This window comes from Cupressus sempervirens, chromosome 5 (assembly GCF_028749045.1).
Source record: "Cupressus sempervirens isolate cs-2001-9-10 chromosome 5, ASM2874904v1, whole genome shotgun sequence".
Classification (NCBI taxonomy): domain Eukaryota; kingdom Viridiplantae; phylum Streptophyta; class Pinopsida; order Cupressales; family Cupressaceae; genus Cupressus; species Cupressus sempervirens.
The window spans coordinates 770,463,699-770,477,235 of NC_143122.1; the positions used below are offsets into that span (position 1 = coordinate 770,463,699).

At 30.9% G+C, this 13,537-nt stretch overlaps 1 protein-coding gene across 1 annotated transcript; it reads left to right on the plus strand.

Moving 5' to 3' along the window:
* Window positions 1-6,609: 6,609 nt before the first annotated feature.
* On the plus strand, window positions 6,610-10,569 carry LOC149558184 (protein LATERAL BRANCHING OXIDOREDUCTASE 1-like). Its single transcript, XM_089832536.1, has 4 exons — window positions 6,610-7,133; window positions 7,305-7,546; window positions 9,562-9,886; window positions 10,091-10,569. The coding sequence occupies exons 1-4, from the start codon at window positions 6,864-6,866 to the stop codon at window positions 10,337-10,339; spliced, it is 1,086 nt and encodes a 361-aa protein (XP_089688662.1). The 5' UTR covers window positions 6,610-6,863; the 3' UTR covers window positions 10,340-10,569.
* The last annotated feature ends 2,968 nt before the right edge of the window (window positions 10,570-13,537 follow it).

A 13,537-nucleotide genomic window follows, 5' to 3' on the forward strand; every position in this document is an offset into this window, starting at 1 on the left:
CTAGAGAGAATAATTCTTTTTTCTACTTGAATAAATAAAATCATGTATTTATGATGATTATATGTTGTATTAGTTGGAGAACTATTAGTATTTAAAGGACATGTTATCACAAAGGAGAAATGGATCTATATTTTATTTACATTACAATTTAATCTTGATAAAATATACTTTTCTTCCTTAGAATATGACAAACTATCAATCTTTAGGTTTGTTACAAACAAGATCTATCAAGAACTATATTCAATAGTTCTAAATTCTATTACTACATGTTGAAATAGTCATATATAAAAATTTCAATGACAAGTCTTGTAGGTTCAAGGATCACATCAACAGGACACATGTATATCTAATTAATTGTTTATATTTGACTTGTAGAGGATGTTTTTAGTTCCTAGGACAATTCTTAAAATACCATCCTTTCAACATACAAGATGGTTTTCTTTAATAATCAAAGAGAAAATAGTCAAATAATTTTTTCAACTATAATGGAAAACATAGTAGGGGGCAAAAAATGGGAAGAAATGCTTTTGGATTGAGAACATTGATCATGGGGGCTTCACTTAGTGAACCTAAATCATAGCATGTGTATTTGTAGCCTGCTAAACAATTTCCCTAAATTTTCAAAAAATATTATCTCAAACTTTGATTTTTTCACTCCCCTCTCATATCCTCATAGTCCCCCACACCTTTATTTAGGCTTGATATATTGCCCATTTTTTAAACCTATTTTAAACCTCCCAATATGAAGACATGTGATATTGTATTTCCCTGGAGTATTGTGAAAGATTAATAGCTAGGTTTTCTAAAAGGGAAAAAAAGGTGTTAATATCAATTGAATTGAATTTTCTATTTAATCAACCCCAATTTTTTATATTAAGACTATAAATGAAGCTATAATAATTTGTTCATGGAAATGCTACAATTTTAAACTTTTTCTTGAAGGCAACATGTTTGATTTCCCTACATTTTCTATACTAATGGAGGGAGAAAATATCATTTCAGAAGTTTGATATTCATCACCTTTGCAATAATTAAGATGAACTTCCATGAGATGTTCAAAGATTTTCAATCAAAGGGTAAGACATATGATTCATGAGGGTTGTGTGGAAAGTGTTCACATATGGTAAGATTATACCAAGAGTAAAAAATGCTTAACAAGTGGGATATAGGGGCATGGTTTGATTATTTTCATTGGATTTGCATCCTTAAAAGACAACTTCATGATCACTAAATTTATTAGCAATTTTGGGTGACATACCAAAAATAATACTTCCCAAAAGAAATCATAAGATTTAAATCATTGAATGAGTACCAAGGAGCTTATCATTATTCATCACCTCTAGTTGGATGAAACACTAAAATATTAAAGTATTGAAAGAACACATTCAATTTTAACTAGAGGTAGTCACTAATCTCAAGAAGAAAAAGCCAATATTGTAAAGTAGAATGATCGAACAAACTAATAAACACCATATTTTAAACCAAAAATATTCACTAAATCATAATGAAAAATCAAAGTCATCTTCAAATCAATGAAATACTTTAGACATGATCTAAAAGGTTGTAGTCAAGGGCAATTATACAACATTGAAGATCAAGTTGTAGAATCAAAAAATACACATACACCTTTGCAATTTCACCTACACTCTTGTAGCCACTTTAGTGTCCATATCTATAGTATTTGTATAGGTCTATTTCATCCCTTTCCTTTTTTTCTTACCTCTTAGGATGCTTAAGAATACTTTTCAAGAACCATCCTTTAGCTTTACTTTTACATTAATTGTGTGTTGCCTGTAATGCCCACCCCTAGTTGACTTTTTTGATAGTATTGTCAAGATTCTTTTAGGCCAGTTTTTTTATAATGTTTATGATTATTGGTGCTTGGTTACCAGATCAGATTAAATGTATTTCATATTCAGTTCATATATGTGTTGAGTTACTTCAATACTAGCTATTTCAGTTATTTCATAATTGTTTCGATGATGATATATATGGTCATTTAGTGACTATAATATATTTAATGATGTTAGTTAGACAAATGATTTCTATGTAGTTTCTATGGATACTTACCATACTTGCATGTGTGTGTGTGTGTGTATTTTTCATGTTTGACATTTCTAATGTGGTTGAAGAAGGGAGTCGTAGTCACCTGCTAGTCAGAATCTACACAATGCACCACTTCTTACCATTGCATGTTTAGTTCAGAATAGTGTGTTTGTATGTGTGGATTTTATGTAGATTACAGGTATTGGGTATCAACTTCCTTGAATTTCCAGGATGAACGTACCCTATCGTAGTATTTCAATGGTATAAGTGGGGAGACAACTCTTGAGTCCAAATCTTAAATCCTAAACCAATTGTCCTAGAAAGCAGGACAAGTATCTAAGTTAGTTTACCCATTCAAATTCATCAAATAATGTGAATTTGTGATTTTTACCCTGGAGTTTGATTTTGTTCTTTATCTTCGATTGAGTTGTCATTTTTAGTTTTGTGGGTCTATAATTTTTTTTTTTTAATTAAATCAAATTAAAAGATAATTTAACGATTTAATTTAATGAAAATTTTATGAAGAAAATTTAATATTTAATTATATTTAATTAATTAAGAAATTAATTAAATAAAAGAATTATTTAAAAAAATATATATTAAAGTTCTATTTTTGACATATTTATATTTATTTAATTTAATGATAATTATTTAGGAGTTTTATTTTAATAATAAACTCTAAATAATGTTATTAATTAATTTAATAAATATATTATTAAAAAAACATCTCATGAATGAATTAAATAAAAGAATTCAATTAAAGATAAAGTTTTGGTTCTAATTTAGGCATATTTATATTTATTTAAATTAATAATTATTATTTAAGAGTTTTATTTTAAATAATAAACTTTAAATAATATTATTAGTTGAATTAGTAAATATATTATTAAAACATTTTGTAATGAGAGAGAATGAGAGAGAGAGAGAGAGCATAAATTTAATAAAGTTATTTTAATTAAATTTTGTAAAGCGTATGCATGAAATTAAAATATAATAAATTAATAAGAGAGAGTAAGCAATTATTTAATAAAGTTTATTTTAATTAAATTGCATAAAACTTATGCATGAAATTAAAATATAATAAATTAATTAAAAAGAGAAAGAAAATAAATTAAATAAAGATATTTTATATAACAAAAAGCGTGCATGAAAACATAAAAGATAATCAAAAGATTAAAGATTTGATATTATTTTATTGTGACTACTTAATTAATAATTATTAAATTAAAGTTGCATTTAAATTATGAGCTTAAATTCTTCTTCTTAATTTAAATAATAAAATATGCTTTAAATAGTGCTTGCACTAATTAATAAAGTGGAGGAAAAGAAAATATAAAAAAATATTTTAATTAATTTTTTTTTTAAATATGCATGAAAGAATTCAATTTAAAAGACTATTAAAGTTCTATTTTTGACATATTTATATTTATTTAATTTAATGATAATTATTTATGAGTTTTATTTTAATAATAAAATCTAAATAATGTTATTAATTGAGTTAATAAATATATTAGTAAAAAAAAATTTCATGAATTTATTTAAATAAAAGAATGAAAATTTAAAGATAAAGTCATGGTTCTAATTGTGGTGTAGTTATATTTATTTAATTTAATGATAATTATTTAGGAGTTTTATTTTAATAATAAACTCTAAATAATATTATTAATTAAATTAATAAATATATATTTAAAATGTTGCATGATTTAATAAGGGAGAGAAAGCTTTAATTTAATAAAGTTTATTTTAATTAAATTGCATAAAGTGTGTGCATAAAAATTAAAATATAACAATTAAAGATGAGAGTTTTCGCATGATTGCAGGGTCAAAGCCCTGATATGGGGGGGAAAACTCTTTATTAAGGAAATTCGAGCTCATTTCTAGATACACAGGTTTGAAGGAGCCAATTTTTGAAAAAAGGGTTTTCAAAGGAAAAGGAAGATTCTTACGTGTTTGTGCGTTCATTATTTTAGCATCAAATCTAGGCAGGATCATGTGGGTTTGAGTAGTAGTTGCTCATTCTTCGAATTCCTATCTTCTTTGTGTCTATTGTATTTTTGTTTCACAATTTCTTTGGGTTGAAACCCTTCTTTGATAATATTGATTTCCATTATAGAATTGTTTATGATTTAATCTGAAACCTCGTTGTGAATTTATTGTTCTTGTGTTTCAAATTCTTGTGTCCTTAATATAAAAATGAAAACTGAAACCTTGGTTGTTATTGAATCTTTGTGTTTGAAAATGAAAGTGAAAACTTGAAAACGTATAGTGAACATTGAACTTATGTATTTTCAAAACATAATGAATTATGAAAGTTACTTTTATATGTACTTGTTATATGACGTGTGATTTTGTTGTTGGGTGTTGGGTTGACTTAGTACTTTGACAAAATCAGGATGTTTACCAGAGGCTTGGGAGTTATGTTTTGTGATGTCATGATAATGTTTTCATCACGATCTTTTATACTCAACCATGGTAATGTGTCTTATATGCTCTATGATGTATTTTGATTTATTGATTGTTATTGCTTTCCAGTGTTCTTGTGTGAAACTAAGGTGAATGGTGTGACCTATCTGATATAACCTTTGAGTCTTCGATCAATTATTTTTGGATTGCTTTCTAGTCGCTTATATATGACTGAAGTATTTGTATGATCTGTGCTTGGTGATGTCATGTTATGGCATGGTTTGGTTTATGTATACTTGATTTTGGGATTAGTCATATTACGATGATCATTTTGGTAAAATTTGTGATTATGCTCAATGATTTTTGGTACTTGCTAGTTGCTTGTTTAAAAAATGATGTATGATATGTGGTCTTTTGTGATATTTTGATTTTACTGAGCTTAGGGTAGGTTATCTATATGTCATGTTGGGAAGTGACTTGCAATGGAGGTCAAGGCCCTAAAGAGGCTGACAAATAACCCTTTGTAGGTAATTTAAAAAGTAATAACATTTCATTAAATAGGTTTAAAATAAATTAACAAGAGATTGGTTCTACAAAAAGTCACTAGGGAGCTAGAGGATTAAAAGACTAGCTAGGTAAACTTAGAGCTGACTCGTTAGTATTGCTTGTTAGTATGAAAGGATACTAGTGCCACATAGAGTCACCAGGGGGCCAGAGGATTAAAAGACTAGCTGGGTAACCCTAGAGTTGGTTTATGTGATGACACTGGCCCACATGCATAGTAGATTTCCTACATGTCATTGTTGCTTTTGAGTTTAATTGATACTTGTGTCTTGGTACTCTTTGAAATAGTTTGCTTTCAGGTGATTCCTTGAACTTAAATGTTAGTTTTGACTTTTGAGTTTGTTATCTTGTTTGAGACTTGAGATTATCTCCTCAACATAGTGGGAGTGAACCTTCTTGGGTCCATGAGGTCAGGTGGTAGTGCATTTTCTTATACCATTGAGATCTGAATATCAGATGCCACTGCTGGATGTGTTTGTGTAGATGTTCCTTTCTATCTATTCCTATATTTCTATGTTGGATGGTTATACTTAGTGTATTATATTTGATTTCATAGATCTTACAAGATGATGTAATTTATTTCATGATGTATATTATTTCAACCTCTCATACCTTGTGATTTATATAGTGGATGATTGTGCATTATGATTATTGTCAAGTGGCAATCAAGATGACTATATATTATTTAAATGGATTCATACTTGTATATCATTATTTGATGTGAATTTATTATATAATAGATTTAGTGTTACTTAAAATTAAATGTGATTCATCGTCATGGGACCCTTAAGAGTTGTAACCTATTTATGTGTTGTTGATGTATGAGTGTATGTTAATTGCTTCCGCTATTCTATAACTATTGTTGTATCTTTATCTTTAAAAAAAAAAGTTTGGCAAACTTAGTAAAACTTTAGGTTAATTTCTTTTGGGTTGAATGGCGGGGTGTTACATTCCCTTTACGACCCAACATTCTTGAGTGTTTCTTATCTACACACTAGCGTGCCCCATGGATGTGTGGATGTCATGCATGTTCCGAAAATATCTTAGCATTCAAAATTTGGTTTCATGTATTTTGATACTAGTTACCTACCTTAGTTGCTCAAAACAACATGGAATCTTCTAGAGTGGATTCACTCTTCTTTTTTAAATTGATAGTTTCACTACATTCAAGCTCTCTTGAATCCTGTGATAAAACCTCTAGCATTCTTTTTGATTTACAACTCTATAGCTACAATAGTCTCTAATTAGTACAGAATTTTCTTACAACAATCTCTTTCTCTCACACATCTGTTGTTATATTGCAAAGAAAGAAATAAAATCATCTTCCTATTATAATTAAATCAGAAATTTTAATTTTAATTTTATTTTATTGAACAAGTTGGATGAAATTTTATGTTAACAGTATGAGGAGTATACAACTCGAAATCAATTGTAAATGTTTTGTTGTGTCTAGGATAACTGGATCAGAAATTTTATGTTGATTTGAAACGTTCTAAATGAAATAAAGATATGGGAATCTTTTGTTGATAAGATATGATTGCTTTCTGAACGAACAATCAGTTCTATATAGTATTTTTTATTTCAAAACACCAAGGGTCTTTATACACAAATATTTTCTTTTCATGAAAGCCACCCGATTATGCGATTATGGTGTCCAGTCAATTAAAATTTGTTTTTCACTTTGACTAATTCACTGGGTATCTCGTATTTTCAATATGGACGACGGGAAGCAGATATCAAAAGCATTTTTTTCAAACATGAAATGTGTCTCTATCTGATTCAGGAGTACTGCGGGAGAACCCATTACATTCCTAGAAGAAAACAGGCCTCTGTTTAGATTGATTAGGATCATGTTTAATTCTGCTGTGGTATTTAATCCATCTGATGGAACTTCAAAACGATTTTCAGTTCCTGTTGTTCAGGAATTGGCATCTCAAAACCTTCAAAGCCTTCCTCAAAGATACATCAGATCGGAGAAAGAGCGCCCAAGTGCATATCCGACTAGTAAATCAGATATCCCCGTAATTGATATGAACATTATTTTGGGAGATTCAGATTTATGCAGGCAAAAGGAATTGGAAAAGCTTGGAACTGCATGTCAGCAATGGGGATTTTTTCAGGTGGGTAGAACGAAATTGATTGTAAATTATATAATAGACTTGATGGTTATGAGAAAAAGGTAAACAGATTTGTCAATTTGAAACAGGCTTGAAGAATTTCAATTATCTATTGTGATGAGTTAATTTGACTCCATTTTAGTTGCTGAAGTGGTATGAAGGTTTCTTTAACAGGCTGTGAATCATGGAATTCCTCTGTCTCTGCTGAATAGAATGAAGGGAATTACGAGAGACTTTATTCAATTACCATTGGAAGAAAAGCTCAAGTATGAAGTAGAAGAGCGTGACGGCTATGGGCAGGCCTTCATAGCCTCAGATGACCAAAAACTGGATTGGGTAGACAGATTGTTCTTGACCATTTTACCTTCAGAGAACAGAAAAATGAAATTTTGGCCGACAAAACCTGAGGATTTCAGGTACGCAAATGTTTGTTAATTCAGATGGTTTTGAATTCTTTAAGATCTACAGCATATTGCTCAGGAAGGGTATAATCATTACTGCAATTATGCATGATAAATTAGTTGAACTCTCACTTATGCCAAACGTAGTTCAATAGACAAACTTGAACAATGTTTGCATTTAGGGCTTATAGTTGGGGTGAAGTCATTGAAACCCTATAAAGGAAATGTTCACTCGGGTCACCTAAAAACTACCTTTACTCTTTCAAACAAGTGGCACAATGTATAGTTTACAGTTGCACATACAGTGATTAATAGCTAATTGGCCCTGTGTAACATGAAAATTGCAGCTAACAATATGATATTTTCAAACCTTAGCATCTACCGTTGATGGAAACTATCACATGCCATAGGATCGAACTCGTTAGAAGGTTCTTATTTTCTCGAGAGAGTTTTCAAAGGCTACTTGGTTTACTGTACTAGACTCTATTTTTAATTCCATTATACTTCTTAGTTCATATTTGTGAACTTGTTAATTCCAATTCAGTTTATTAAATCTCTTGTGTGGAAGTCCGATGTAGATGAATGCCTTTGTGCCTGGTAGCCTGCACGTGAAATCGGCTTTAACAGAGAACTAAAAGAACTAATTTTACTTAATAGAAAATAGAAAATGATTACCAAAAACACAGTGAAGATGCACAGCCCCTCTGTACCTACCAAAGACACAGCTTTATCTTTCTATACAAAAGAGAATGCCACAGTTCCCAGATAACACCACTACCCCAAAAAGTGACATCAGTAGAAAAGAGACACAACAAAAATGACTCAAAATAGGACATCACAAACAGGAGATGCCAGACTGGAGAATGTTCCGTTGCATTAGATAGTAACCTCTCTTTTAAAAACTGTGGCACCTTTTTTATTTTTTCTTCTTTCAACTTCCATCATCAATGGCGGTTAGGTTCTTTACTTCCAGCGATAATCAGATTCAGATGTTAATTTTTTTCTACTTTTTCCTGCACAATGTTTCCTTAGTTTGGGGACAGTGTCCCTTGCGGGGTCAGGCGCACTCCTTGTCACAATACAGCACAAGTTCGAAGGGCACCGTCTCATGAGGTCAAAAATGATTTTATTATTATAAAAGGTGTTAGGAGTTATTTTTCTATTGGATGACATATTCTAACTCTAATTTTGTAACCGAGGTAAGTCTTGCATAAAATAGCTTAGGGTTAGCAGCTTCTTGCAGTGGATTGTAATCAGGTTGAATCACTGGATAATAATATTGGACTCACTGTTCTGGTGGACTAATAATATTGGACTCACTATTCTTGATTTCTTCACCTCTTTGGCAAGCCACTTCAATGGAAATCTAAATCTACCCACTTGAGAAAACTCTCTTTCGCTCAAGTGATTTCTCGCATTTAAAGTAGATGTATACACAAATAAACTCCACTAACAATGTCAGGGATGAAGGCTGCACAGCTTAATGATTTACTAACTGAGATAAGGCTGAACAAATTAGTACTAATTTAGCATCTACTGATCTAAATTACTATTGATGGCAGCTAACTTTTACACACTTTCACTGGTCATTTGATCTGTAGGAACATGGTGGCTATGAATACTTCCATTAGATTAGAATGTATAGAGACGAGTTCTACAAGTGCAGAGTAGGATTTGCGAATAATGTGATAGGTAGGCGTATGTCTTCCAGTGCTCAATTTGTTTTGGCTTCTTAGTTCATTAAGACAATACGTTAGTCTCGTGCTCAACTTTTCACTCTTTCAAGTAGAATGAATAAAAGCTTAAGCTCAAGTAATGCGGTTAATCATTCTATTGACCTAATGTTGATAATGTCTTTGGATTAATCTAATGTAAAGTCTAGAGATGGCTGTTGATATGTAAAGAATATATACCTTTTTGACTCCTTGTTTCCAATCCATTTCAAGAATAATTCCTATGTATGGTAACATGTTCCTAACTCACTAACATACTTTTCATTTTTATCTGACTGCACTACCCATTTGTTGCAGAGAAACGGTAGATCAATATGCTGTTGAAATTCAAAAGCTCGGCAATACAGTTCTTTGCCTTTTATCAGAGAATCTTGGGCTTAAAACAGACTGTTTCATTGACATGTTTGGAAAAAGGTCACAGGCAATGCGAATGAATTATTATCCACCCTGCCCAAGACCAGATCTCGTTTTTGGCATAAGCCCTCATTCAGATGCAACTAGTTTAACAGTATTGCTGCAGGATGACGACACAGTGGGTCTAGAGATCTGTAAGGATGGCAAATGGGTCCCTGTTCAATCCATCCCTGGTGCTCTGGTTATCAATGTTGGGGACATACTTGAGGTAACGAGGACGAATCTTAACAGTCTGTAGGAACTATCAAACCATGTTAACTTGTTTGCAAAAATGTTTCTATGGGTAATAATTTTGAACTTTTTCATCCAAGCTGTGAATGATTGTCCTGAATTAAGATTTCACTTATTAAACAAATCTCTTCCCTCATCGTTCTTGAAATGAAATGTATGTTTTGTTTGTGTTTTGATTTAGGTAACAAGCAATGGAATATATAAGAGCATTGAGCACAGGGCAGTCACGAACACAGACAGAGATCGAGTCTCCATTGCCATGTTCTATGGTCCAGGTAGGGAGACGGAAGTGGGTCCTGCTCCAGAGCTCATAGATGAGTTGAATCCCTGTAAATACAGAAGATTCATTAACCAAGAATATCTGCAGAGTTACTTTTCTAGCAGACTTGACGGGAAGGGGAGCCTTGAATTTGCCAAAATCAGGACATAACTTTCTTGATTTGGATTTGTTCGATGGCGGGTTTGTTAAGAGCTTAGAACTTACGGGGGAAGACAAAAGACCTACGTTTCGTTTGATGTTCTTTTGTTTGTATGTGGTTTCAAATGTTTGTTTCTAGGTTCCTCTTTGTAATGAGTTAAAAAATTTAAAAGCGGAGTTTCAGAAGTTGGTTTGAACTTTTTAAGATAAATTAAAATTATATATTATTTAGATGTATCAAATTTTAAATTGGTAATTGTATTTTAGTAAGGTGCCATGTTTATGTGAATAAGATGATATATTATAGTAATACATTGACGGGTGGTATTTTTTAATTTATTTAATGTAATGGAAGAGGGCAATTAACTTAAATAATACATTTGTCTTCAGGACCTAAAGAACAATAGGAAAATGATGTCTTCATATTGTGGAACCAATTGCAAGCTATGTTGTTGATCTCTTATACGGGAATGATAGATCAATCAAATCCAAGGTGCAAATTTCTTATGAAAGAATTCAAAGTACTACTTGTCACTATGTGGCAAATTGATCCGTTTTGATACTTTGTTGTTGAAGCCTATCTTCTATGTGTTGAGGTTGGAATCTCTTCATCTTTGATTCTTTTTTGAATAGGTTGGTACAAGACATTGGAAGTTGAAGAAATCACCAGACCATGGAAATGTTGATGTGGTTCTAAGACCCTAGGATCATCTAGATGCAAGTATTTACTAAAATGTTTCCTAAGCTTTATGTTCCTCTTTACAAGTATCATTGCAATATTGCAATGACGTAAGGTATGATTCAAGGTGGCCTTTTTCTATGTGATTATAAAATGTGTAAAGAGTTAACCATTTGGTTAACAGTGTTGTTAACTAGACCAAACATTGTTGTGAAAATCATATCATATGGATTGAACTACGAGAGAAGATTTTTCTCATGAAAGTGTAGGTACTTGGTTCAAATAAATGTATAAACTCATACATTAACTAAACAAGGATAGCCTTGTGAATGTTTTTTACACAACTAGAACTATCTATGATTGAGATAAATATATCTCCAATGAATTTTGGCATTTCAGGAATGATCCTTGTCATGCAAATGTACTTGATGTTCAAGGATGATCTTTATATGCACAAAAGAATATCTTTAAATACCAAAACATAACAAATAATTGTATTATTGTACACCAAGTTAGCTCCCAACTATTAATAAGAAACACAATAGTTGGTAATTTGTGTTTTACTATTTTAAATTTGAGGCTAGCATCACACTATGCAGATAGTATATTCATTTTTGAAATGACCCAAGATAGGGAATAAAAAAGTGTGTTGATTGTTGATAAGCAATTATTAAGAGACTCCATCAAAATAGGTCCAAAGCTAAATGCGAACTAGTAATTCCATTACTATGCAAATTTCATTTTTATAAATGTTGATAGTTTAAATCTAAGTAAATGTTTTTTAGTCTAATAAATTTAAATATACCCAACAATTAAAATATAATCTATGATGTACTATAATATAAGAAAATCATTATTTTTAAATATTAAATTTTACTAAAAAAATTGTGAAGAATAATGCAAATCCCAATGCAATGAATGGAAACTCCACCATAGAAGCAAAATAAATTACATATTTTGGGAAAACTAAATATTGTAATATTGCTATCAAGATTTAACTGTGTGATTTTGAGTCAAACTCATTGACCCATGTTTCATGAGTAATATGCTAAATATGCTAAACTGGAGTCGCTTCCTATCACAAACATATATGAAGTCCTAAGCTCTGTTTTGGAATCCTCAGTTCGAAGTAAATCCAAAGACCAGAAACAATCATTGGTTGCATCATGAAGTTCTTGCTTGAAGAACATGAACGTGGGGAGGTTTAAAGAACTAAAGATCTTTATAGTCCAACTTGAAGCAAGGAAAAAAAAAATTTGTTTGTCAAAACCAAATATGCAAAGGGCAAACAATATATTGGCTTGATTTTAATCCTGCACTTCAAATACAAAATAATCATGGGCAAGAAAATAAAAGTTATTTGCATCACAAGAAAAAATAGGGATGGGATTGAATTCACAACCCTAATCCTAGACAACTTTACCAATTATGAGTGGAAAAGAGTAATGAAAAAGAAACAGACGAGAAGGATAATGAAAAACAAATCAACAATGAAACCTTCACAATACTTTTGGCCAAAACAGTTCAGAAAACCTTTCCTAAAAGTCCATCAGTTACAATAGCAAGGATGAGCGATGGACAAAATTTGAAGATATCTACAAAAGATAAATGAGGATCACAAATATCTCAAAGATTGCAAAAGGTAATAACTCAAAATGGGGGTAAACGTGATGGAAATACCAAAATGTATGCTAGTGGAAGTCAAATCCCAACAATAAGCATCACAAACAAACCACGAGTGAATCTCAACACCATTCAGAAACTAATACCACTCTTATCATCAACACCATTTATAGTGAAGATTGTTGGCATGATTGCAAAGCATTAGGCCTCTTTGCTTACTATAACGGTCCTAAGACTAAAGAAAAAAAATTGGGAAAATGGATTAAGGAGTCTTGCAGAAATCAGGTAAGTATTTCCCCCTTTGTTATAATTTTTTTAATTATTTATGGTGTAGAAGCAAAGCAACTAGGGATGAATTAACTTATGGCTCCTATGCTTTTACAAAGGATAGAGTGTGACACTTAATTTTAATGAGGATAGCACAAAACAATTATGTTTACCAACATGGCTAGCATTCAAATGTTTAGTAGTAGAATTCTAAGTCCCATTCAAATTCTAAAGTATAGTTAACTCAATAGGAGTGTTTCTAGGTATTGAATCTAATTATAGAGATTCCATTGAAACTAAGATCTTAGTTAACATAATAATACATTCATACAAATCTAAATTTATTAAGCTTATTATCAACATATCAATAAACAACTTGTAATGTACACGATTTAATGGACACATTCATAATATAACCCTTTTCTATTCAAACCCAACTTGTGAATATAATGTAGATTCCTTTAGACACATTCATAGAAATTCAAATCTAAATAAGTTATTCTTGATGAGCGCTACTTTAAATAAGGAAGAAGAGCATATCAAAATGTACCCATAATATCAAATTAGAGATCCAACAAAAAATCTTGATCAAAATTAATATGGCATTCCAAAACCTTAACTAGCCAATAAAATCAACAATC